Below are 26,313 nucleotides of genomic sequence, written 5' to 3' on the forward strand. Positions count from 1 at the left end.
ACTGAATAAACTATCAACACTATGATCTTTATCATTACATGTCTTTATGATTTGATGTACAATATTAACATTGTTATGTATATTAGCATGTTTATATGCGATATTACTAAATGTTCAAACAAAAAAAAAACAATGACAGCCCGTGTTGTATGTGACGTCATAATGAAGCGCAGTAAAATGTGTCACATTGTTGGTCACAAGCTAGAAATTTTAATTTTTTATAGAAAAAAAAAGGACATTGTGACAGCTGTCAGATGTTTTGTTGACAAATCATGAGGCGCGCCAGAGCCGCATCATGTGACACATCACAGATTGTGTGCGGACAGATGTCTTCCTCTGGTGCCGTTTATTAACACCGTTAGTGTGTAGTAATCTGGCAGCATTGTGAGTTTAACGCCAGGTGTGTCACATATCTCAACTATTGGTACATTTACATTGACTTTATATCGACCTTGATCCACTTTTGACGTAACACACAAAGTCTGTTCACGGTCACAGGTGATGCGTCTTCATGAATAGACGATCCCTGGTGCTAGCCGGCTAACTGGAGCTAAGTCAAAGAGACGCCATTCGTTGGTGAAAATCAGCCGCTCACGTCAGACTGACGACAACACCACCTGGCTTTGAGTGTACGTTCTACATGTCTATTTTTGTATTCCACCTCAGGTGTCGACGCGTGTTTCTTCATTTCTCGGCTATTTCCCCCCCGAGCTCGGGCGTGCTGATGTGAGCGACGCAGGAGGCGCCCTAGCGTTAGCATTAGCATTAGCAGCTAGCTTGTTGTGACACAGCGAGTGGCCGCCATGGCGGCAGCGGGCAGCGGCAAAAGCTTCTCCTTCAAGGTGGTGCTGCTGGGGGAAGGCTGCGTGGGCAAGACGTCCATGGTGCTGCGATACTGCGAGAACAAATTCAACGACAAACACATTACGACTCTACAGGTAACACTTGCCGTGTGGGGGCGGGGCGGGGGAGGCAGGGTTCACCGGGCCGTGTCAACGCAGAACTGGACCTGGTCCATGGACTTATGGATGTTAGCCGCCCATACCGGGGTTGTGTCAAAAACTGATGCCCGCCGCGGGAGCGCACACCGCTTGTTAAAGCTGCGCTGTCCTCAACTGATTACTACATGTAAGACCAATATTTTAAGGAAATGTGTTTGAAAATATTTGAGTTTTTATCATGTCTGGAAAATGAAAGGGTTTCAAAATGTTCTGGTGTTAATGAGATCGTAAAAGACTGTTATTTAGATTTAGATCTTTTATTGTCATTAAATCAATCAACTTTGAACTTTACAGTACAGGTAAGAACGACATTTCGTTGCATTAGCTTTGATTGATTGATTGAAACTTTTATTAGTAGATTGCACAATACAGTACATATTCCGTACAATTGACCACTAAATGGTAACACCCGAATAAGTTTTTCAACTTGTTTAAGTCGGGGTCCACGTTAATCAATTCATGGTACAAATATATACTACCAGCATAATACAGTCATCACACAAGTTAATCATCAGAGTACCGTATTTTCCGCACTATAAGGCGCACCTAAAAACCTCCAATTTTCTCAAAAGCTGACAGTGCCTTATATATGGACCAATATTGAGCCACAACAGGTCTTGCAACCCCAGCCTCTACTGTAGCGTCTATTCTATGCACCTTATAATGCGGCCTTATATGTGAACAAAGTTTTAAAATAGGCCATTCATTGAAGGTGCGCCTTATAATCCGGTGCGCATTATAGTGCGGAAAATACAGTATTTACAATCCGGGGAGGTGGGATGTGGTGGGGGGATGGTGTTACTCTAGGGTTGTAGCTGCCTGGAGGTGTTCTTTTAGTGCGGTTTTGAAGGAGGATAGAGATGCACTTTCTTTTACACCTGTTGGGACTTGGGACTGTTGGCAGTTAAGACCTTCGTTAGATCGGAATCTGGGTTTAACGTGGTTTGTGGAGCTCCCCCTGGTGTTGTGGTTATGGCGGTCATTTACGTTCTGGCAGTAGTTTGATGGAGTTTGGTGGTCATTGTAAGGAAATGTATTTGAAAATATTTTAGTTTTTATCATGTCTGGAAAATGAAAGGGTTTCAAAATGTTCTGGTATTAATGAGATCGTAAAAGACTGTTATTTAGACTTAGACTTCCTTTTATTGTCATTCAAATTTGAACTTTACAGTACAAAAACGAAATTTCATTGCATTAGCTCATTGTAGTGCAGGATAAAAGAGCAATAAGGTGCGGATATAAATAAATAGATTACTGTACAGATAAATATATTGCACTTTTTCATATGCATCCATGTTTATGGATGTACGTTATATTGTCTTTATACTCCAGCGAGTTCATCCGTTTTTGGGGGGGAATTGAGGGAATTATTTTGATGCGTTCAAGAGTCTGATGCCCTGAGGGAAGAAGCTGCTACGGAGGCTGCAGAACTTCTTTCTAGAGTCCAGCAGTGAAAACAGTCCTTGGTGGGGGTGGGAGGACTCTCTACAGATTTTCTGAGCCCTGGTCAGGCAGCGGCTTTTTGCAATTTCCTGGATAGGACAAAGAGGAGTCCTGATGATCTTTTCCGCCGTCCTCACCACTTTCTGCAGAGACTTCCAGTCTGAGGCACTGCAGCCGATGATGATGTGCTAAAACCTGTTTCTTGTTTAGAAGCTACATACAATATTAACTGCTATTTGTTAATGCACATAATAAATATTAATAACGTGTTTGGATGTATCCATGATTAAAATCATGTATATTTGTTGGCAAAAAAATTATTAGAGTAATATTTTGATATTGACACATCTCATCTGTGCATAAATTATTAGAGAACCCCCTAAGAGTTACATATATAATAACAAAGCACATACTCTCCTGTTTACGTGTTGAAGTAACCTTTAAAAGGCTGGAATCAACCCAAAATGATAACTTAGTGGTTGCCAAAAAGTGATTCAAAGTCTGTCAAAGATGAATTTCTGCTTTGTAACTTACAAAAAAAAGTTGATCTATAATACATAGATTTAATGAATACATCCAAAAACAGTATTAATATTATGTGCATGAACAAAGAACAGTTAATATTGCTATGTAGCTGCTAACCAATAAAGAGGTTGTCGCACATCATCGGATCAACAACAGTCCTTTACAACCTCATGAAATACCTTTAGAAATGGCCAACTCTTTCCTTTTTTGGACACGATTAAGCTTAGATAATTTCAAACACATTCTTGCAATAATCAATCAATCACTCAATCAAAGTTTATTTATATAGCCCTTAATCACAATTGTGTCAAAGGGCTGCATACGCCACAACGACATCCTCAGCTCAGATCCCACATCAGGGCAAGAAAAAACTCAACCCAATGGGATATAAAGAGAAACCTTATAATAATACGTGTATTTGTCTTACATGTAGTAATCAGTTGTGTACAGACGAAGCCCCAGCAGTGCAGCTTTACCAAGTTGTGCGCGCTCCCGCGGCGAGAAGCAATTTTTGCCAGGGCATCCGTTTTTGCCACAACACTTAGACGTCTTAGTGGTTAGAGCAAGCGTCCCTCCTCCACTTAAGTATTCCTTAAGTAACATTTACTTTGCCTTCTTGCTAATGTTGCATCATATTTTCTCTATTCATGTGTGTAACTTTAAAAAAAAAATGGATTCACATGAAACGAGTTTTATCAGACAGTGCTTGCAAAGACGATTCCAGTTATATAAGTATAATTTTCCTGTGATAAATATTAAGAAAGTTATGGACTTTTTAAACCAGTGAAAATGCACTGATTCACGGTCAACTTCTTCTATACAAAGTTAATTTGGCTCATGATATCAGGTGGGAGATTTTTGTTAAAAATGACATAACTTTTTAAGTTTTACCCCGGTTTTAGAAAAGGTTGGCATCCTTGGAAAGCTTGGTAAACAAAGAAACAAATATAAGAGGTTTCACATTTCTGGTGTATTTTTAATTGATTAATTAAATTCATGAAATTAGCATTGGAAATGATGGAAAATTTGAGTGAACATGGCTGGTTGGACTCGACTTGTGAGTCACTAAACAAACGGCCAGGCACTCGGCGGGGCCCAAAAAATCAGCGTGCGAATGGATGAATTTAAAAGATATTTGGCGGCATGTATAACTTAAATTATGATAGGGATTTCAAATAACATTTTACTCCCTGTAAATTATTTGCAGGGGAGTTCTGTCGAGTGTAAACTTGCCAAAATCGGTACTTTACAATTGGAATATTTCGACATCCTTGACAAACTAGGATGTGTGTTCTACGTCATCAGTATTAATCTTAATTGTAATTTATGAATGTGTTGCAGGCGTCCTTCCTTAATAAGAAGCTGAACATAACAGGAAAGAGGGTCAATCTGGCCATCTGGGTGAGACATGTCACATTTAACCGTGCACATCAACAGGAGGCTGGTCATGTGACCGTGGCGTGTGCGTTGCAGGACACGGCGGGTCAGGAACGCTTCCATGCGCTAGGTCCAATCTACTACAGAGACTCCAATGGAGCCGTGCTTGTCTATGACGTCACAGATGAAGAGTCTTTCCAAAAGGTAACCGCTTTCTGCCAAGCTGCATGTCTCTTGTCGTCTGACGGCATGTTGTCCTTGCAGGTGAAGAGCTGGGTGAAGGAACTGAGGAAGATGCTGGGCAATGACATTTGTTTATGTATAGTAGGTAAGTCCTGGTTGTCATTGCAACGTAAAGCACGATAACAGAAGAAAACTCTGCGGTCAATCCTGTTCAATGTGTGGTGCAGGTAATAAAATCGATTTGGACAAAGACAGGAATGTTTCTACAGAGGATGCGGAGAGGTGAGTAATGCCGCCATGGCCGTCATGTGACCAGTGTTGTTGACGTCAATGTGGTCGTTGCAGCTACGCGACGTCAGTGGGGGCCAAACACTACCAGACGTCAGCCAAGCTCAACCAAGGCATTGAGGAGCTCTTCTTGGACTTGTGTAAAAGTAAGAAGCACTGCTTTCATGTGACTGTCATTCACAAAATTTGGATTTCATAGGCTGGGAGGAAGGACACAACTAATTTCCGCGACTAATTTTCAATAACTTGCACACAGACGCAGACACAGATTATTTGTCTGCACTGCATATGAAAGCTCTTGATACTAAAATGTCCTTCACATTCACTTTCTACGTTCCCATGGTTGGGGAAAAAGAGTTATGTTGACCTTTAGCTATAAACTATTGCTATTTAGTAGGACCCTTTAATTTAGAGGCGGATCTTACGAGGTTCTAGGGGTTCAATTTAAAGCACAAAAAATGCAAGAAACACCTCCATATGTCAAAATTATTGTAGGCGAGGTACCACTGTACTGTTACTGTGAATTAGTTTCCGCCGCAGAGCATTACCGTATGTTGCAATTATGGGTGTACCCAATCCGAAATTGATTTAGGATATCCGCACGTTTACTTATGCAAAGTTGAACCGCCGGTTAACATCTAAATGTCCTTTAATTCTTGTATTTTAGTAAAGTAATTTACAAAAGGTAAACACGGTTGGCTATAGGCTACTAAAAGCTAGCACTACACAAACAAGACATGCATAATGTGTAGTGTCCTTCATTAAAATAGAAATAAAGTCTAAACAACAGATTTGTCAATATAAACCAGTATCAAATAATTATAGTTGCATGTTAGTTACACATACAAAGTCTCCAAGGCAGAAGCATATTTGAAAATATCCAGTAACAAATGTGTTCGCATCATTCAACTTACTGCGTCATGAGCTTAATTAAAAGGGATCTATTACGCAAATTAAACTTTTCTTACCTATAGGTACCTGTTTTTATATATTTGAGTTCTGAGTAAGTCCCGAAATTTTGAAATCGAACCATGGAGGCATGGTGGAGATATTTATAAAACAATTTTGCCTTTCTTCATAGTTCCTCCATACAAGCTATTTGGAATTTGCCCTATATGTGACATTTTTCCCAGTTGTGACGTCAGCGGATATCTCTATATCTGGTAAACTTATAATCAAAGACCTTTGCAGTAGTCTGATATTGTAGTAAATGAGTTCCTTCATTTTTTCTATCCTCTTGTGGGACAGAATCCTCGCTGTTGCCATTTATAATACAAACTAGCGTGTAGTTCAAACTTACATTGTCAGTAGACTCCATATCTATTCAAAAGTTTGACAAAAGAACCCTATAGACCACAATGAAGTGTTTTAAATGTGGATATAATCATGATATGACCCCTTTATGAATTATTGTGGCCCCAAAATACATTTTAGTGGAAAGACTGAGACTGACTAAAACTTAATCAAAACCTATATTCTAAATTAATGAAGGAGCAAGGCTGTGCAAGTTGTGCTCGCACATCTCGTTTCTTAATGACCACTGCATAACAATGAATTAATAATAATCAATTTTTTTTACAAGAAATCCAAGCTGTACTAAGGAATATTTGTTTTGTTTACATTTTTCAAATATATTTGTTTCATATATGTTGACAAACATTACAGATGAAAAGTAGAGGTGGGAGAAATAATCAACTTTTAGATGCATTGCATTTCGGACATGGACGATTATAGATTTGATTAGTAAGAGTCAATCGATAATCAATGTATTTATTTTAAATAAACTAATGCAGGCAGTTCTAACTTGTAGCTGACTGCAGCGAGCCACCTCACTGAGAGATCCGACCAGCTCCTTTATTATAGGGCATTTATGTTCCAGTTTTGTACACATTTACATTAATTTAATAAATGTATTAGACATTTCTTATTAAAATGCACTGTTTTCAAAAGTTGAAAGTGATAAATGCTTATTTAGTGAAACAAGACATTTCAAACTGCATCAATATACATAAATTAAAAATGCATCAGTAATCAATGTTTAATCGAATCGTAGCTCCTGAATCGTAATTGTAATCGAATAATGAAAACTTATGAACCTTTAATTTAATGTCTGACACTAAAATGTTCTCAGAAAAATGCTCACGTTTTATCCATTGTCGTACATAGACTAACAAGCGATAGACAAATCCAGCTAATTATTCCGTGTAATCCCTAAACTACTTCGAATTGTTTTTAGCGTGTTTGATAAACTGGTGAAAGGTCAAGCATGATCAAATAATTACATTTATCTTGTGTGTGGCCATCTGTGTTGTTTTTGATGGGCCATGTGATTCATTACACAGGAATGATGGAGGCGGCTCAGGCTGATGAGAGGTCGAAGGGCAATGGAGGCAACCAGGCAGCGTCGAGTAGACGAGGTGTACAGATTGTTGATGATGAGCCACAAGCCACACCCACTGGAGGATGCTGCTCATCCGGCTAACACACACCTTGTTCCATGGGAAGTCTTATTTAATGAGTTAAGTCGTTATTGTGCTCTTCAAAGTAAAAGTAGTAACAGCTGTCTCATGGCCTGCATTATGACATCACTACCCTTCTGGTATTTCCCGCTTTGCTGATCAATTGTCTTTGACAGCTTCCTCCTCTGCATTTTAAACATCTTGATTGAAAAGAAAAGTTGCATATTTTCATTTAACCGACGATAAGCCAGAGGCCATTTTTCCACGTTCCTGGTGACCTGCAGAAATCACCAATGGCGGCCTCACATCTTAACACGTGGACATGTGTATGCTTGATTCTGTAACAGGCTTTCTTCTATCAGACTTTTTCAGAGAGATAATTATTCAGCTGTTTAATAAACTGTAATTGGGGGAAAAGTCTCCTGCCCTGTGTACTTTGGCCAGCAGGGGGCAGCAAAGGACAGTGACGCCACAAGCAGACATTTTATCCATTCGGAAATGACGAAGCATTGTAATTTTAAAAAGTTCTTTAATCTTTACGCATAAGAATAAAACAGTACATACTGTTTACAAAAGAAAGTACATTTGTTTTACTTCATACAGTAGTTTCTAATGTGACCAAAGTTTATCAAGAAAATTGCAGCGCAGGCTTTTAACCATAGCGCCAGTGCATTTGTCATTTAAGGCACTTTGTAACTAAATGCCCGATCGGTCTCCAACAAAAGAGCAAAATGAGGTGTGGCCTAGTACATTGGAGGGTTGTGCAGCTCCTGGTACTTGGGAGGCGCCGACTTGAAGATGCTGGGCACCACCATCATCAGGGTGGGTCGGCTGGTTGCACGCAGCTGATGGATGATGATGGACGACAGCGTCAGGCCCAGCAGCTGCAACAAATTTAAAACAAAAAGTGGCGTCAAGTGAAGCGTCATCATACACCCTCTACGAGGCAAAAAGTATTCTTACCGCCAAAACGGCCAACACAAAGGCCACTCCGATGATGACGTCGAGACTCAAGAGGACGTAGTGAGCGACAAGAGGGAAGCACGGCTGAATGTACACCGACTTCTTCACCTGCAGCATCAGCAGCTGCAAAAACAGACGCACATGAGTAGAGTGCTGATTTTAAGTGGTGTGGAAATCCAAACACTCACGTCGTAGCGGACGGTCTGACATTTTCCCTCCAGCTGCGCCACCCCGTCACACAAACACGAGTTGGGAATGTTCATGCGCCAGTCGTCGTAGCTGAAGAGGCCGCAACACTGCAGCTACACACACACGCGCGCGCCAACGCCAACATCAGCATGTGACGCCATCATTCATAACAATAAAGACTTTGATCTCATGTCTCACAATTTCCTGCAAATTGTTAGTGATGTGCTGGTTTTCCTCGGAGGTTGCATCCAACGGCAGCATCTTACGGAACTTGTCCTCCATCATGCTCTCCACCTACACGCACAAAACGTCAGAGGGTGACATGCTGGTAACGGCGGCCACGGTGCAGGTGCGAGGTGGCGGCGTCTACCTCAGGACGAAACGCGGCAAAGGGGATGCCAACACGCAGCATGAGCAGACTTCCGATCACCATGCATACCAGGAACTGCACAGAAACATGACATGGATGAGCAAGGGAACGTTGGTCTCTCTAAAGAGGAACTTCGTGGTGTGACCGACGCACCACAATGAGCGCGGCTCGACTCTGGCGGTGCGCTCCATACGCTCCCAAAGCGGCGATCAACATGGTGATGGTGCCAACCACGTACATCAGGATCAGAGCAGTGGAACGACCTTCCACCTGCGGCAGGAAGACAAGTCAGTGGGAAATAAACAGAGCAACTTGTTTGTTTGTGTGTGTCTGTGTTCTTACATCAGTTCCACGTGTGAACACTTGCATTAGCAGAGCCAGAGAGATGATGACCACGCCCACTATCTAAAATGGCAAAAAAAAATAGTGTTTTATTATACTTTTTGACTTTTCACGGTCAATATCATATCTTCTCAACTTTTCGCCGTCCGCACCTGTCTGAGTTTGACGCGTTACCAACAACAAGGTACATCAAAGTTAACTCAATGGCGTCCCTAAAGCTATTAACGCCATCTTTGCACCTTTTATCTTCTTCGATAAAACCCAAGCCAGTTAAAAAAAAGTTTAAAAAAACCCAAACATGTTTAAAAGTGGTAGAAAGAGACTAAAAAGTCAAAATGTTGTTTAGCGAGTAGAAATAAGTTAAAGAAGAATAACAGCTTTGTTAGGTTTGTGTGGGCAAGTGCGCACTTTTTATTGGCACGGCGGCCATTTTTAACCTAAACCGAAACAAACAACTTACCGCGAAGAACAGGTTGGACAAAATGAAGGTTAACTTCAGGCACTTGTTCACTTGAGCCATGTTTGCTTTTTTTGACTAACGATGACAATAAAAACACAAAAGACTGCAGCGGTGTCGTCAAGTAGGCAGGTCGGTCAGGTAAGAACTGAGGAGGAAAGCGGAAGAGAGCATGTTTTACAGGTCAGGGTCACCCGCAGGGTAGGGCGGAGTTTCCCGAAAATGACTACAAAGGCCCAAATTTGGTAGCTTCCGGCGCGTGGAGGCGAGAGGGGGGTGGGGGGGAGTGTCAATACCAGGAAGATCATTTGAATCAAGCAGGATTGTTTTTTGGGGGGAATTTGGGGCTGTTTTTTATGTTGAACAAAAAACGTTATTTGTAAACAGACACGCCATTACAATTTTCAGAAAACAGTGCAGATGCAGAATTACAATACAAAAATGGGAGCAATAAAACGTCTAACAAAATAAAATAAGCAAGAAACAAGAGGAGAACAGATATCGCAAAAGCCTATTTACAAAAAAGACTCACAGAATGAGTAAAACAATTGGGCATTTTTTGTTTTTATAATTGTTAGGGATTTCAGATACAAATTGAAGTAGTTTTTAAAATCCAGTATGTTTGGGGGACTTTTTAATTTAATTTTTACAATACCACTGTTTTTAGCAGGGTTTTTTTTTTTTACCGTAAAATCTTGTTGTTTTAAAGGTTTTTTTGTTTGTTTTGTAATGTTTTAGTGTCTTCCTGTAAATGGAAAACAACAATACCAAAGTAGATTTCACGGTAAAAAACTCAAGTCTGTGGAATTTAACCGTAAAATCTATTGTCAATTTTACAGTCTACAATTTCATTGATAATTTGTTTTAAAATCATAAGTCAAGCAGATATGTAAGTACAGTATTTATCTTTATTTGAACAAAACATATTTTTTGTAATACATGATAATATAATATTTAGATTTTGATAATATTTAATTTTTAAAAGATATGCAATTGCATGCAGTATATGATTTTTAATGTCAAAAGGGAAAGAAGAAATATATTCAGTAAGAAAATATTAAGGGCAGCATGGTGGCACAGGGGTTAGTGCATGTGGAGTTTGCATGTTCTCCCCGTGACTGCGTGGGTTCCCTCCGGGTACTCCGGCTTCCTCCCACCTCCAAAGACATGCACCTGGGGATAGGTTGATTGGCAACACTAAATTGGCCCTAGTGCAGGGGTCAGGGAACCTATGGCTCTAGAGCCAGATGTGGCTCTTTTAAAGACTGCATCTGGCTCTCAGATAAATCTTAGCTGACATTGCTTAACACGATAAGTAATGAATAATTCTGCTGGTAATCACGATGTTAAAAATAACGTTCAAAATATAAAACATTCTCAGGCATTTTAATCCATCCATCCGTTTGCTACCGCACCTGTTCAAGAAATAACAATGTTATTAAAAAGAATTAGAGAATTATTATACTCTAAAAATGTTGGTCTTACTTAAAAAATGCACGCATTTAGTTGTCCATCCATCCATTCATTTCTACCGCTTGTCCCTTTCTGGGGTCGCGGGGGGTCGCTGGAACCTATCTCAGCTGCAGTCGGGCGGCAGGCGGGGTACACCCTGGACAAGTCACCACCTCATCACAGGGCCAACACAGACAGACAACATTCACACTCACATTCACACACTAGGGCCAATTTAGTGTTGCCAATCAACCTATCCCCAGGTGCATGTCTTTGGAGGTGGGAGGAAGCCGGAGTACCCGGAGGGAACCCACACAGTCACGGGGAGAACATGCAAACTCCACACAGAAAGATCCCGATCTCAGGATCAAACCCCGGACCTTTGTATTGTGAGGCAGATGCACTAACCCCTCTTCCACCGTGCTGCCCGCATTTAGTTGTATTCAGTGTTAAAAAATATGATATGGCTCTCACGGAAATACATTTTAAAATATTTGGCTTTCATGGCTCTCTCAGCCAAAAAGGTTCCCGACCCCTGCCCTAGTGTGTGAATGTGAGTGTGAATGTTGTCTGTCTATCTGTGTTGGCCCTGCGATGAGGTGGCGACTTGTCCAGGGTGTACCCCGCCTTCCGCCCGAATGCAGCTGAGATAGGCTCCAGCACCCCTAGCGACCCCAAAAAGGGACAAGCGGTAGAAAATGGATAGATGGAAAAAAATATTAAAGGCCTACTGAAACCCACTATTACCGACCACGCAGTCTGATAGTTTATATATCAATGATGAAATCTTAACATCGCAACACATGCCAATACGGTCGCGTTAGATTAGTAAAGTGCAATTTCAAATTTCCCGCAAAATATTCTGCTGAGAACGTCTCGGTATGATGACGTTTGCGCGTGACGTCACGGATTGTGCGGACATATTGGGACGCCATTGTGGCCAGCTATTAAGTCGTCTGTTTTCATCGCAAAATTCCACAGTATTCTGGACATCTGTGTTGGTGAATCTTTTGCAATTTGTTTAATGAACAATGAAGACAGCAGAGAAGAAAGCTGTAGGTGGGATCGGTGTATTAGCGGCTGGCTGCAGCAACACAACCAGGAGGACTTTGAATTGGATAGCAGACGCGCTACCGTGAGTATGCAGCTTTGGCTTCCAAACATTTGATCGCTTGCCCGTACGTGCGTGCCGCTATGTGCATGTCACGTACGTAACTTTGGGGAAATATATGTGCTGTATGAACTTTACGGAGGTGAACGATACTTTGGGCTGTGGGATTGAGTGTATCGTGCGGGTGTTTGATTTGTATTGGCGGGTTATATGGACGGGAGGGGGGAGGTGTTTGTTATGCGGATTAATTTGTGGCATATTAAATATAAGCCTGGTTGTGTTGTGGCTAATAGAGTATATATATGTCTTGTGTTTATTTACTGTTTTAGTCATTCCCAGCTGAATATCAGGTCCCACCCACCTCTCACAGCATCTTCCCTATCTGAATCACTTCCACTGCCCTCTAATCCTTCACTCTCACTTTCCTCATCCACAAATCTTTCATCCTCGCTCAAATTAATGGGGTAACCGTCGCTTTCTCGGTCCGAATCGCTCTCGCTGCTGGTGGCCATGATTGTAAACAATGTGCAGATGTGAGGCGCTCCACAACCTGTGACGTCACGCTACTTCCGGTACAGGCAAGGCTTTTTTTTTATCAGCGACCAAAAGTTGCGAACTTTATCGTCGATGTTCTCTACTAAATCCTTTCAGCAAAAATATGGCAATATCGCGAAATGATCAAGTATGACACATAGAATGGACCTGCTATCCCCGTTTAAATAAGACAATTTCATTTCAGTAGGCCTTTAAGCATTTTATTCACGCATATTATTTCCAGGCTCTCGTGGGCCACATAAAAATGATGTGGCTGGCCAGATTTGGCCCCCGGGCCTTGAGTTTGACACCTGTGCTGTAAGATAATTATTTTCTGCATTTCGCCCTTTTCTCCGCTAGATGTCCTCACGTGTCTTCATTATAATCTCCTAAAACATACATGTCCATGTCATGTCCACAGGATGACATTCATATCACGCAATTCTCCGTTTCTGGTGTATAATTGTTGAAGCAGGCATCATCCTCTTGAGTCTCCTCTTTTTAATCAGGCAGTAGCAGACACGCACACACGCACACACGCAGACACGCAGACGCCCACAGCCGCAGACAGGTGTGTGTTGGTGGTGAAAGAGGTGCAATGCAGGAAGGATGAAGATGGTCCTGACAAGAGGAGTGTTTCTTCTCTGCTGGCTGCTTCAGGCTGGTAGGAACACTCGTCTTCTAGCTTCTAGTCCAACACGAGGCTAACGTGAAAGCCGAAGCTTTGGTTGTGTCACGGTGTGGATTGTTATGCTAATAGCTGTTATGCTAACAGGGCAATTGTCATGTCAGCCTAATGCTAATGCTAACACTTGGCCTTTAGCTGGAAATGTGTCTGGCGAACAGTTGGAAGATTCCCGAGGAAGCCTTCTGAAGGGTTTCTTATTTAATTCTTTTTATTTTAATAAGGATAATTATTTCCTTTGCTGGGATGCTCGTTGGCGACATTTGCATGTTGATGCTGTGCGAGCTAGCCACATTAGCATGATGGTCTCTAAACAAACGACCTGTAAAAACACACATTTATTTGGACAAACGTTGAAGAACACGAACCTGGGTAGTGTGTGCGTGTATTTTGTGTGTGTATAGTGTGTGTTAGCGGGTTAGCTCTCCTCCAACTCGACCTGGGATTGGCCGGCGGTTCTTCACATGCTAGCAGAGCGGACCGCTCCATCCAATCAGAGCAGTCTCAGCTCAGCGTTGTCATAGCAACCAGGATGCTGTCGCTAGGGAGGAGAAGTCTTACCTCCTGTGTTTCCTCCTCAAGTGGTGATTAGTAGGGGTGTGGGGAAAAATCGATTCGAATTCAAATCGCGATTCTCACGCTGTGCGATTCAGTATCGATTCTCAAAAATCGATTTATTTATTTATTTATTTATTTTATTTTATTTTTTTAATTAATCAATCAAACAAAACAATACACAGCAATACCATAACAATGCAATCCAATTCCAAAACCGACCCAGCAACACCCAGAACAGCAATAAACAGAGAGGAGACACAAACACGACACAGAACAATCCAAAAGTAGTGAAACAAAAATGAATATTATCAACAACAGTATCAATATTAGTTACAATTTCAACATAGCAGTGATTAAAGATCCCTCATTGACATTATCATTAGAAATGTATTTAAAAAAAATAATAATAAAAATGAACAATAGTGTCACAGTGGCACACACTGTGTCCAATATTTTCACAAAGGTAAAATAAATCATATTTTTGGTTCATTTAATAGTTGAAACAAATTTACATTATTGCAATCAGTTGATAAAACATTGTCCTTTACAATTTTATAAAAGCTTTTTACAAAAATCTACTACTCTGCTTACATGTCAGCAGACTGGGGTGGATCCTGCTGAAATCCTATGTATTGAATGAATAGAGAATCGTTTTGAATCGGAAAAATATCGTTTTTGAATCGAGAATCGCGTTGAATCGAGAGAAAAAATTCGATTTATGATCGAATCGTGACCCCAAGAATCGATATTGAATCGAATTGTGGGACACCCAAAGATTCGCAGCCCTTGTGATTAGAGATGTCCGATAATGTTTTTTTTGCCGATATTCCGATATTGTCCAACTCTTGATTACAGATTCCGATATCAACCGATACCGATATATACAGTTGTGGAATTAACACATTATTATGCCTAATTTTGTTGTGATGCCCCGCTGGGTGCATTAAACAAAGTAACAAGGTTTTCCAAAATAAGAGAACAACTTCAACTCAAGTTATGGAAAAAAGTGCCAACATGGCACTGCCATATTTATTATTGAAGTCACAAAGTGCACTATTTTTTTTTTAACATGCCTCAAAACAGCAGCTTGGAATTTGGGACATGCTCTCCCTGAGATAATCCTGATACCCACTATAACTATGGGAAATACTAGGGCTGTGAATCTTTGGGTGTCCCACGATTCGATTCAAAATCGATTTTTTTTCCATTTCAACACGATTCTCGATTCAAAATCGATTTTTTTCCCCGATTCAAAACGATTCTCTATTCATTCAATACATAGAATTTCAGCTGGATCTACCCCAGTCTGCTGACATGCAAGCAGAGTAGTAGATTTTTGTAAAAAGCTTTTATAATTGTAAAGGACAATGTTTTATCAACTGATTGCAATAATGTAAATTTGTTTTAACTATTAAATGAACCAAAAATATGACTTATTTTATCTTTGTGAAAATATTGGACACAGTGTGTTGTCAAGCTTATGAGATGCGATGCAAGTGTAAGCCACTGTGACACTATTGTTCTTTTTTTTCCTTTTTTATAAATGTCTAATGATAATGTCAATGAGGGATTTTTAATCACTGCTATGTCGAAATTGTAACTAATATTGATACTGTTGTTGATAATATTCATTTTTGTTTCACTACTTTTGGTTTGTTCTGTGTCGTGTTTGGGTCTCTTCTCAATTGCTCTGTTTATTGCAGTTCTGAGTGTTGCTGGGTCGGGTTAGGTTTTGGAATTGGATTGCATTGTTATGGTATTGCTGTGTATTGTTTTGTTGGATTGATTAATTAAAAAAAATAAAAAAATAAAAATAAATCGATTTAAAAAAAAAAAAAAAAAAAGAGAATCGATTCTGAATCGGACAACATGAGAATCGCGATTAGAATTCAAATCGATTTTTTTCCCACACCCCTAGGAAATACTATACTTTGACTTTCACAAAGCGCATTATTTTTTTATTATTTTAAACATGCCTCAAAACAACAGCTACAAAAACAATGAAGGCACACAGCTTCAGTCCAGAGTATACTAGAGTAAAAAAGTAAACAATAACATAGTCCTCCTTTAGTAGACTGCCTGGCATACTGTATAACAGGAAATTATAAACTGGGCTCAATGTGCCCTGCTCGAACGTATTTGTATGAGTAATACAAATGTGCTGCAAGCTAGTGGTGAGTGCTTGAAGTGGCCTAGCAGTCAGCCAGAGCTTCTGAAATGCTGCGTTGAGACAGGGCACCTCTGTTCACTGCAAGCTGCTTTCGGTGTTTGCTTTCCATCCATCTTCCGCTTGTATTCATCGTGTATCTCCTTATGATTCTTGAAGAGGTGGGAGATCAAATTGCTTGTATTAAAGGAAGACGTCTTGGTTCCTCCTCACATAACCAACTTTTTGCAGTCATTGCAAATTATCCGTCAGACACACTTTAAAATAATCCCAAACCATACACATGGTGTCGTTAGTCAGTCACAGAGCGAGCTGGCTTGTTAGCCACGGCTACAGCACCGGCAACAACACATTCTTGTTGTTATGCTACGCTCGCGGCGGTTTGATGAGGTCATCAAGCGTCGCCAGTAAACCTCTCATGCTGCAGTCGTCAACTCCTGTGTTGTGTGAGAGAGAGGGGAGAAGGGAGAGGGGAGGGGCTGCTGACTGGAAGAGGCAACTGCTCTGTACTGCTCCCTACGTCCGTGTTTTACCGGATATGTACCGCTCTGTACAGCGGCGTTTTGAAAAGTCATTCATTTTACTTTTTGAAAACGATAATTTCCGATATTACATTTTAAAGCATTTATCGGCCGGCCGATATTATCGGGCATCTCTAGTGGTGATGTCTTTGACGAATGATGTGTTTGGCTTTTATTGTGAAAGCCCGATGCGCTTACTGTTAAGAAATAGCCTTTAGCTGTCTGAATGTTCTGGAATGTTTATAGTTTGTCACAGAATGTTTAACGCCTCTCCTCAGAGTCATCCTCTGGCGACCATAAGCTGCCACTCCACTTTAGACCACGCCCTCCTCCTGCACACACTCAGCTGGACTCCAACCTGCAGCAGGAACCTCACCACCTTCATCATCATAATCATCATCGTCATCATCCCCATGTTGACGACGTGCACGTGGAGCATGCCACTGTGTCTGCACACCACTTGGTTACCATGGTAAGTGCGATACCACTGATTTTCTTTATGATCCGATACCGACTAAAATTCAGGCTGGTATAGACAATACTGACTATTTGTGTATATATACTTAATGTGTCTGGTAAAATTTAAAAAGTAGTGTATTTCAAGTGCTCTTAAGAAATTATCTCCAAATGGGCAAAACAAATGATAGTGTTTTTGCACTGAATGTGTTATCTTATATACCTGTATATTCAACTCTATATGTAGTGTCTGCAAATAGCCTACAACAAAAGGATTCATGCACTTGCTGTGTTATAATTCTGAGTGACTCATTTTGATTGGCAGTAATTTTCTTGCTTGAGCATTTCATATTTACCCTAGGCCAGGGGTGTCCAAAGTGCGGCCCGAGGGCCATTTGCGGCCCGCAGTTAATTGTTTACCGGCCCGCCACACATTCTGCAAAAATTGCAAAATTGATAGTATTGCAAAAATTTAAAAAAACATATAAAAAAGTGGAATGAGGTGAAATCTAATGAGAAAAAGTTGCAATGTTGACACAAAGCTGCCATGCAGGCTGTTTTTTTTTCTTTTGTTAGGGACCAATGTCCCTTTGGGACAGAGGACCCTATTGAATTTCTAGCGTTTTATTATTATTATCTTTCTTTATTTTTCTTTTTTTTGCCATTGCTCAAAAAAAAGAAAAAAGACAACAAATCTATGTTATAATGAATTATTGACCTATCCAAGGCTCCAATTACTTCAAAAATGTCACTTTAAAATGTTTTATGTGGAAAAAATATTGCATTTATTTATTATTATATATTGTGTGGTTGCCATATAAAAACATCAAATATTTCTTTGACAAAAGAGCATAAAAACAAACAAAATAATAGTTCAAACGTAAAATCGACAGATATAGCTGAAGTTGATCTCGTAACTTAAGTGTTGAAAGTAAAAAAAAAAACTACTAAAAATGTATCCCTTTATGAGTGGGGGACCTTTTGGATCCCAAACATATTTAGTGGGATTTTATTAATATTTTCACTGATTTCTCAAAAATATTAAAGAATTAAAATCAATGGTGTCCTGCATTATTGATCTTTTAGAGCTCTAATTACTAAATACTGCATATTTCCAGTTTTGCTATAAAAAACAAAGTTGTCTTTGACAGAAAATCAACCTGAAGTTGATATAGAGATTTACTGTAAGCGTTAAATAAAATATAATAATAATAATTTGACTTATTTTTAACGTTTTAATGACTGACCCTTTATGGTCCCCTGGAGCCCTAAAGGTTAAAAAAAAAAATCCATATATTTTGTTATGGTTTGAAAATGAAAAATATCAAAATGGCCCCCGCATGCTAAAATTTTTCCGTGTGCGGCCCTCAGTTGAAAAAGTTTGGACACCCCAGCCCTAGGCAAACAAAAAAGTAACAACCTTTCCGGGCTATAGAGTGCCCAGGTATTTAAGCCGCACCCACCAAATTTGAGAAGAAATACATATTTTTACATATATTAGTTTCACCAAACCATGAGCTGTTACAATCTGTTGTGGTAAAGAAGGAGCTGAGCCGGAAGGCAAAGCTCTCAATTTCCCATCCTCACCCATGGTCATGAGCTTTGGGTTATGACCGAAAGGACAAGATCATGGGTACAAGCGGATTAAATTAGTTTCCTCCGTCGGGTGGCGGGTCTCTCCCTTTGAGGTAGGGTGAGAAGCGCTGTCGTTCATGAGGAGCTCAAAGTAAAGCCGCTGCTACTCCACATCGAGAGGAGCCACATGAGGTGGTTCGGGCATGTGGTCAGGATGCCTCCCGACGCCTCCCTCGGGATTTGTTTAGGGCACATCCGACCAGTAGGAGGCCACCTTGAGGAGACTATGTCTCCCGGCTGGACTGGGAACGCCTCGGGATCCCCCGGGAGAAGCTGGACGAAGTGGCTGGGGAGAGGGAAGTCTGGGGTTCTCTGCTTAGGCTGCTGCCCCCGTAACCCGACCTTGGATAAGCAGAAGAAGATGAATGGGTGGATTGACAGACCACAAGTCTCAGATATATACCAGTGCGAAAGATTTTGTAAATGTTTATTTACTGTTTCCAAACGGTATCTATCATATGGCAGTAATACGGCTAATCAAACAAAACTGAAGTCATCGTCATGGACCCACTAGTTGCGGAAGTTAGCTCTTCAATCAGCTAAATAGACTCAATAACTCCACGGTGACGTTTTGGTAAATTTACGAAACTAAGATAATAATAAAAATGCCATTGTAAGTTAATAATACTTACACAGACACTTTTAAATGTGTTAGCATTTTCGCTAATAATAACGACGCTAGCTTGATAACATTACGATAGCGCGTACAAGTATGAATGAAAACACTCCTTAAGACATCACACACAGGATGGTTTATTAAGTAAGAATTGTTTTAGTTATATTGTAAAACTTACAAACGTTGCTTTGAGTGATGAATGAAGAAACCTTTCAAGAGGAAACACTATAGACGAATAATAGACAAAACGGGATATACTTCCGGTTTAAGGCACGAAACAGGAAGTACATTTTCAACCCGCAGCACCTTCAATGAGCGAACCCGTCCAAAAGATGGCACCATAGCACAAACAATGACACACCTTTTCAGTGTCTCTGTCGGTGTTTTATGAAAACTATTTGTTAAATACAAAGCATTATGGCCGATAGCTAAGAAAAATTCAAATTCAATTAGACGAGATCTCAATGGTTTAGTTACTCTACAATGTGTTCCTTTTAATGATATACATTATCTCAAATAACTAAGGTATCAAAAATATCGATAGTTTGATTTGAGAATCGTTATTGGAGCATAAAGATCTGGTATCGGGGTTATCGATATTTCAGTTTCAATCCGCACATCACCACACTAAGTGTGTGTTTGTATGCGTGTGAGACAAGAATAAAAGTTGATCCTGACAAGAAGCTCAGTGGGATCATGGTGTTTCCTGGGTAGCAGCCAATCAGGAAGCTTGTTTAAGCCCACCCTCTGTAAGCTCCCTGAGCTTTGCCTGACAGGTGTGTGTGTGTTGTCAAGTACGGTAGTTGTGTTACGATGTCATGTGTCATGTTGTCGATGTGTCTTTGCTTCAGTTTTTGGCCGTGGACGTCAGGAGGCTCAACACTGGCCTTCTTGCTAAATTTCGGGGGGGCGTGGCAGCGGCACTGAGCGTTCCCATCGGACGCGTCCACATCAACCGTCTAAATGTGAGGACACGCCTTCAGTGCGTTATCAAGGTGTGCCTAGATTGGCTGATTGAGTGATTGGCGGCTCTTACAGGAAGAGAAGAACGGCGTGGAGCTCTTTGTGTCGTCTGATAGGCCGGACATTTCTGAGCCCCGCTCAGCCGAGGAGGTCATCCGGGCGCTGAACGTCCGGGTCCTTCATCGGCACTTGGCGCACTTTGGCATCACTGAAGTCTCAACAGAGGTTTGTGTCGTCCCCGCCCCTTAGTCTCCATGGTAACGCTGCTTCACTTCTTCTTTGTCACCCAAAGAAGAACATCCTGCAGGGTGAGCCGCATGACCACGTGTTGACGGAAGAAAGTTACTATGCCGCCGTCCTCTTCCTCGCTGTCTTCATCATCTTCATCACCTGCTTGATGGTAAGGATGGCGATGTCCTGATTGATCCAGCGGAGGGCGCCCTTACATCAGCTCATTCTTTCTCGCAGGTGTTGTTTAGCTTGAAGGAGAAGGCCTCTGCTGAACAACTCAAAGCTCCGCCTCCTTACTTTTACTTTACCCCTAAGGTCACGCCTGACTGTGGTCATAGGTCAAAGGTCAACAAGGTATTGTTGGTACTGCACTCATCGCCACAATTTAAGGTGACGTTTATGTTTGAATGGTGTCGCCAGGCGGTAACCTTGGGGAGCATGGTCCAAACGAAGGGGTCTTTTGCCACGACCACTCTCCAGCAGCAGCCAATCACAGTTTTCCCTCCGTCCAGGTGAGCTGAAGCTGCCATTCATTTGTGCACCATGTTGCTATGTGCATTTACTTCCTGTTGACGTCCCTCCAGCCCCGCCCCTGTGCCTTTCATCAACAACATTGACCCACCTCCCCCGGTCAGCGTTGCCCCGGTAATAAATGAGCTGAAAACCTGCCCCTCCCCCTTCAGGATGAAACCTGCCTCAGGACTACAAGAGAGGTGAGCGCATGATCTCAAAAATATACCGTTAGTGTGTGTGTGGGGTGGGGGTGTCCTGGACAGCAGCCAATCAAATTCTTGTGAGAAGAAGCCATGACTCGTGAGGAAACATGGCCTCCACCATGTAGATAGTCCCTCCTTAAAAGTTCCTATCCTACATTTGCAACTTTTTAGACCTTATGCCCTTGACCATTCGCAAGAGAGTAGGAATCTAAGCTTGTCGGCCAAAAGGAGAAGAATGCAGATGTATCATGTACACGATTATATAGTTATGTAGTATTATATTCAAAGAAACATAAATGAGCAAGTAGGACCTCTTAAAGGCCTACTGAAATGAAATTTTCTTATTTAAACGGGGATAGCAGGTCCATTCTATGTGTCATACTTGATCATTTCTCAATATTGCCATATTTTTGCTGAAAGGATTTAGTAGAGAACATCGACGATAAAGTTCGCAACTTTTGGTCGCTGATAAAAAAGCCTTGCCTGTACCGGAAGTAGCGTGACGTCACAGGTTGTGGAGCGCCTCACATCTGCACATTGTTTACAATCATGGCCACCAGGAGCGAGAGCGATTCGGACCGAGAAAGCGACGATTACCCCATTAATTTGAGCGAGGATGAAAGATTCGTGGATGAGGAAAGTAAGAGTGAAGGATTAGAGGGCAGTGGAAGCGATTCAGATAGGGAAGATGCTGTGAGAGGCGGGTGGGACCTGATATTCAGCTGGGAAAGACTAAAACAGTAAATAAACACAAGACATATATATACTCTATTAGCCACAACACAACCAGGCTTATATTTAATATGCCACAAATTAATCCGCATAACAAACACATCCCCCCTCCCGTCCATACAACCCACCAATACAAATCAAACACCCGCACAACACACTCAATCCCAAAGTACTGTTCACCTCCGCAAAGTTCATACAGCACATATATTTCCCCAAAGTTACGTACGTGACATGCACATAGCGGCACGCACGTACGGGCAAGCGATCAAATGTTTGGAAGCCGCAGCTGCGTACTCACGGTAGCGCGTATCCAACTCAAAGTCCTCCTGGTAAGAGTCTCTGTTGTCCCAGTTCTTGTGTTGCTGCAGCCGTCCGCTAATACACCGCTTCCCACCTACAGCTTTCTTCTTTGCTGTCTTCATTGTTCATTAAACAAATTGCAAAAGATTCACCAACACAGATGTCCAGAATACTGTGGAATTTTGCGATGAAAACAGACGACTTAATAGCTGGCCACAAGGTGTCCCAAAATGTCCGCTACAATCCGTGACGTCACGCGCAAACGTCATCATACCGAGACGTTTTCAGCAGGATATTTCGCGGGAAATTTAAAATTGCACTTTACTAATCTTACCCGGCCGTATTGGCATGTGTTGCAATGTTAAGATTTCATCATTGATATATAAACTTATCAGACTGCGTGGTCGGTAGTAGTGGGTTTCAGTAGGCCTTTAAAGAAGGAAACGTTCTCCTCAGGCGCGGCTCCAACGTTTCGCTGGTGTTGGACATGTCGGCACTGGCCTCGGTGGAGCCTCTCGACGTTGCCGTGGTTACACCCAGGGAGACGGCAGCCCGCGAGTACCTGCTCGCCGCCAGCCGGCCGCTCACACCGCAGCAGCTCCGTGACATCATCGATGACACACAGAGGCTGCACGCCGAGTTCGCTGTAAGTGTGTGTGCGCGTGTGTGTGTGTGCCTGTGTGTTTGTGTGTGTGTGTGCTTCAAATGCTGTTTCACATTCCAGGAGATCCCGATGAACTTCACCGACCGAAAACAGCTGGACATTTCCAACTACGGGACCAAGAATCGATACAAGACCATCCTGCCGAGTGAGTCCTTGTTGCTAGGCGACCAGGAAGTGGCCTCCTCCTGCAGTCCTGACATTGTTGTGTAAGGCGGAGTTCCTTCCTTCCTTCCCACCAATCAAAATGTTCTCTCCTTGTCTCCCAGACCCTCACACCAGAGTTCACCTGCATTCCAGAGGAAGTGCCGACCCGCTGAGCTCCTACATCAACGCCAACTACGTGCGGGTTGGTAGTCCACTCCTCTTATCTGATGTTTTCTTCATTTTTGTGTGTGTGCGCGTGTGTGTGTACAGTGAAAGTTGTTCGACAGTAGACATTTCCTATCAGGAAGCAATGAGAATGCAAAAGACCATTTGAATGGCTGACGTTCACACATCCTTTCAAAATAAAATAATTTCCTGTCGCAGGGTTACCGTGGCAACGAGAAGGCCTTCATCGCCACGCAAGGCCCCATGGTCAACACGGTGGATGACTTCTGGCTGATGGCGTGGCAGGAGGCGGCGCCCGCCATCGTCATGATCACCAAGCTCAAGGAGAAGAAGGAGGTGTGTTGAAAGTCACATGGCGTGGGTGGGCGGGGCCTAATGCTCTGGTCGTCCACAGAAGTGTGTCCTCTACTGGCCTGAGAGGCGGGGAATCTACGGGAAGGTGGAAGTGGCGGTCAGCGGTGTGCGAAAGAGTGAACACTACACAGCTCGCCGCCTCTCACTCAAGGTACACGCCTCCAAGCGCATTTGATGCGGTTTGTGTGGTCATTTTGGGCGCTGATGTGTGTGTGTGTAGTACAAGGATCGAACCCACGTGCTGCAGCACTACTGGTTCACGTCGTGGCCCGACCACAAGACGCCCGACTCGGCTGTGCCCCTGCTGCAGCTGATGGATGACGTGGAGACGGAGCGGCGGGCGGCATCCCCCGCGGGGCCCGTCATAGTCCACTGCAGGTAATCAGCACACAGCTTGGGTCTTGTGTCGCCTCACCTTGACTCACTTCGCCTCCCATTTGCCTCGCTAACAGTGCCGGGATCGGACGTACAGGCTGCTTCATCGCTGCCGCCATCGGCTGCCGGCAGCTGGAGGCGGAGGACGCGGTGGACCTGTTGGGCATCGTGTGCCAGCTCCGGGTGGACAGGTGAGACGCTTGTCATGTGGCTTCCGGGCCACAGGGGGCAGCAGCTGAGAAATTGTGCTTGTGTCAGGGGCGGAATGATCCAGACCGGCGAGCAGTACCACTTTGTTCATCACGCCTTGAGCCTTTACCAGTCCCGGCTCTCCGCTCAAAATGGCCGATGAACATCTGTGGCAACAAGATCTCGGCAGGCGTGGACTGACATTTAGAAGGAGGAGCCTGTTGACATAGATGGACACAAGAAGAGGGAAGGTAAATTTTTGGGAGGAAGTTAGAAGTTTTAGTCTCTGGACGTTGTTATGTTTGTGTAAACGTCACTCTAGTAACATGTTAGCATAGCCTGCTAGCTACTTATAGCATTTAGTGGCTATCTGGAGTTTCATTTGAACATAAAACTGGTGCAGGCATCTCTTTGATTGTAAATTAATTTATTTTAGTGAATAAAAACTTTATTTTTTTACTCTTTTCACATGTTTTTAGTGTGCCTAGCAGCTGTTTGGCTAAATTAGCACTTTATGTTGACGTATCAATAATGTCAAACAGAGTGTAACATTTAAAAAATGTTTTCCTTTACTTTCATCGTACTGTAATTGTTTGCTTCAATTCCAATGAACCTTATTTAAACGTCTGAGCACGAGATGGTAACCGTGTACGCGTATGTTGTTTTTAAAGATAATTGACTTGTTGACACAAACCCAAATTAAAGTCAATTATAAAAACTAATGGAGTGACTTGTCGTTTGTATGCTGTGAACAACCTATAGGGGACAGTAGATCACACTACGTATCAGCAGTATTGGCCCACACCTGTGAGAAGTTGGCACGTTTTATGATTCATAACCAGCCCTCCCACCCCCACCGTGTCAAAATCTCCCCGAACTTATCCCAATCGCTTGTGCTGGGTTAGTGCTGCAAATCTTTTTTGTGTAAATATTATAGTTTTTGTGTTCTTAATGTTTTATGGTCTGTCCATTATTAACGTGTTATTATTCATAACCAGCACCCCAACCTTGTCAAAACTTGTCCCATTTGTTTGTGCCGCAAATTATTTTGTTTAACTATTATAGTTTTTATGTTATTACCGTTTTATGAGGCTGGTTATGATTCATAAAACATTTAAAATAGCATATAAACTATAATATTCAGACAAAGAAAATTGCAGCACAATTGAATGGGAAAAGTTTGGAAAATGTTTTTTAAAGGGAGAAGAGGGGGAGGGCTGGTTATGAATCATTAAATGTTAATATAAAAATTATAGTAGTAAAATAAATTGTAGCACAAATGAATGGGACGAGTTTGGGGAGATTTCGGGGGTGGGGGGGTTTATGAATAATAACACGTTAATGACATGAAAACTCTAAAACATTAACCTAAAAACTAAAATAGACCAGAAAAAATTGCAGCAGGAAAGAAATGGGAAAAGTTTGTGAAGATTTTGACAAGGCAGGTGGGGGGCTGGTTCTAAATCATTAAATGTTAATAACATAAAAAATATCCATCCATCCATCCTTTAATAGACAAAAAAATTGCTGCACAAACGATTGGGACACAGTTGGAGAGACTTTGACAAGGTGTGGGGGGTGAGGCTGCTTATAAAACCTAAAACATTAATAGCATAAAACCATGATAGATTAAAAAAGCAGTTGCAGCACAAACGCAAAAACAAATGAAACACGTTTGGGGTGATTTTGACAATGTGTGTGGATGACATCCCTAGTCAGAAAATGTTAGAATAACTTAAAAACCGTAACAGCACAAACAAAAATATGTAAAGCACAAACCAGCACAAGTGATGAGGACACGTTTGGGGAGATTTTGACAAGGTGTGGGGGAAGGGCAGCTTCACACAGGTTTGGTCCAAATGACAAGGAATGTCTGAGGTGAGGTGATGACCTTCTTCTTCTTTGCAGTTCTTTCATTTCAACAATGAATGTGCGGTGATTTATTATCAAACCTTCTGCGTTATTAAAAGTGACGGAAAGGCTACAAAAGGGAAAGTCGATGGAAGACAATGGAGGACATGAAAAGGCCGAAGAAGTGAAAGGTTTTCTGACGTGTTATTTATAGTCTCTTAGTGGCGGACAGGAAGAGGCGGACAAAGAGAAGCAGGAAAGGCTGAACTGGGAGTC

General features: G+C 41.9%; 3 protein-coding genes across 4 annotated transcripts; 2 read left to right on the top strand and 1 right to left on the bottom strand.

Annotated features, from left to right (window-relative positions):
• The first annotated feature begins 475 nt into the window (after window positions 1–475).
• rab21 (RAB21, member RAS oncogene family) lies at window positions 476–7,377 on the top strand. The gene is made up of 7 exons (XM_062064632.1): window positions 476–938; window positions 4,311–4,370; window positions 4,443–4,550; window positions 4,611–4,674; window positions 4,757–4,811; window positions 4,875–4,963; window positions 7,160–7,377. Exons 1-7 carry the CDS (start codon window positions 804–806, stop codon window positions 7,297–7,299), a joined length of 651 nt encoding a protein of 216 aa, XP_061920616.1. The 5' UTR covers window positions 476–803; the 3' UTR covers window positions 7,300–7,377.
• Window positions 7,378–7,791: 414 nt separating this feature from the next.
• LOC133661434 (tetraspanin-8-like) lies at window positions 7,792–9,769 on the bottom strand. Its single transcript, XM_062064631.1, has 8 exons — window positions 9,601–9,769; window positions 9,141–9,203; window positions 8,952–9,068; window positions 8,799–8,873; window positions 8,627–8,722; window positions 8,428–8,541; window positions 8,240–8,362; window positions 7,792–8,160 (listed from the first exon to the last, which is right to left on the bottom strand). The coding sequence occupies exons 1-8, from the start codon at window positions 9,658–9,660 to the stop codon at window positions 8,020–8,022; spliced, it is 789 nt and encodes a 262-aa protein (XP_061920615.1). The 5' UTR covers window positions 9,661–9,769; the 3' UTR covers window positions 7,792–8,019.
• Window positions 9,770–13,107: 3,338 nt separating this feature from the next.
• ptprr (protein tyrosine phosphatase receptor type R) lies at window positions 13,108–24,902 on the top strand. Of its 2 annotated transcripts, none has more exons than XM_062066775.1 (16): window positions 13,108–13,358; window positions 16,904–17,097; window positions 20,184–20,297; window positions 20,371–20,520; window positions 20,591–20,695; window positions 20,764–20,880; window positions 20,947–21,038; window positions 21,111–21,239; window positions 22,731–22,920; window positions 22,999–23,083; window positions 23,205–23,284; window positions 23,467–23,604; window positions 23,663–23,773; window positions 23,843–24,000; window positions 24,075–24,188; window positions 24,256–24,902. In XM_062066775.1, the coding sequence occupies exons 1-16, from the start codon at window positions 13,304–13,306 to the stop codon at window positions 24,347–24,349; spliced, it is 1,926 nt and encodes a 641-aa protein (XP_061922759.1). In that variant the 5' UTR covers window positions 13,108–13,303; the 3' UTR covers window positions 24,350–24,902. The 2 variants fall into 2 exon arrangements, with proteins under 2 accessions (XP_061922759.1, XP_061922758.1); XM_062066774.1 differs by having other exon boundaries at window positions 13,109–13,358; window positions 20,588–20,695; window positions 24,256–24,901.
• The last annotated feature ends 1,411 nt before the right edge of the window (window positions 24,903–26,313 follow it).

This window comes from Entelurus aequoreus, linkage group LG12, assembly GCF_033978785.1.
Source record: "Entelurus aequoreus isolate RoL-2023_Sb linkage group LG12, RoL_Eaeq_v1.1, whole genome shotgun sequence".
NCBI lineage: Eukaryota > Metazoa > Chordata > Actinopteri > Syngnathiformes > Syngnathidae > Entelurus > Entelurus aequoreus.

Coding starts and splice junctions, on each gene's coding strand:
- rab21 (XM_062064632.1), top strand. CDS start 804: ATGGCGGCAGCGGGCAGCGGCAAAAGCTTCTCCTTCAAGGTGGTGCTG. Junction 4,371..4,442: donor GGGTCAATCTGGCCATCTGG/GTGAGACATGTC, acceptor TGTGCGTTGCAG/GACACGGCGGGTCAGGAACG. Junction 4,551..4,610: donor ATGAAGAGTCTTTCCAAAAG/GTAACCGCTTTC, acceptor TTGTCCTTGCAG/GTGAAGAGCTGGGTGAAGGA.
- LOC133661434 (XM_062064631.1), bottom strand. CDS start 9,660: ATGGCTCAAGTGAACAAGTGCCTGAAGTTAACCTTCATTTTGTCCAAC. Junction 8,723..8,798: donor TTGCCGCGTTTCGTCCTGAG/GTAGACGCCGCC, acceptor TTGTGCGTGTAG/GTGGAGAGCATGATGGAGGA. Junction 8,363..8,427: donor GTCAGACCGTCCGCTACGAC/GTGAGTGTTTGG, acceptor CTGTTTTTGCAG/CTGCTGATGCTGCAGGTGAA.
- ptprr (XM_062066774.1), top strand. CDS start 13,304: ATGAAGATGGTCCTGACAAGAGGAGTGTTTCTTCTCTGCTGGCTGCTT. Junction 22,921..22,998: donor GGCTGCACGCCGAGTTCGCT/GTAAGTGTGTGT, acceptor TTCACATTCCAG/GAGATCCCGATGAACTTCAC. Junction 23,285..23,466: donor TCAACGCCAACTACGTGCGG/GTTGGTAGTCCA, acceptor TTCCTGTCGCAG/GGTTACCGTGGCAACGAGAA.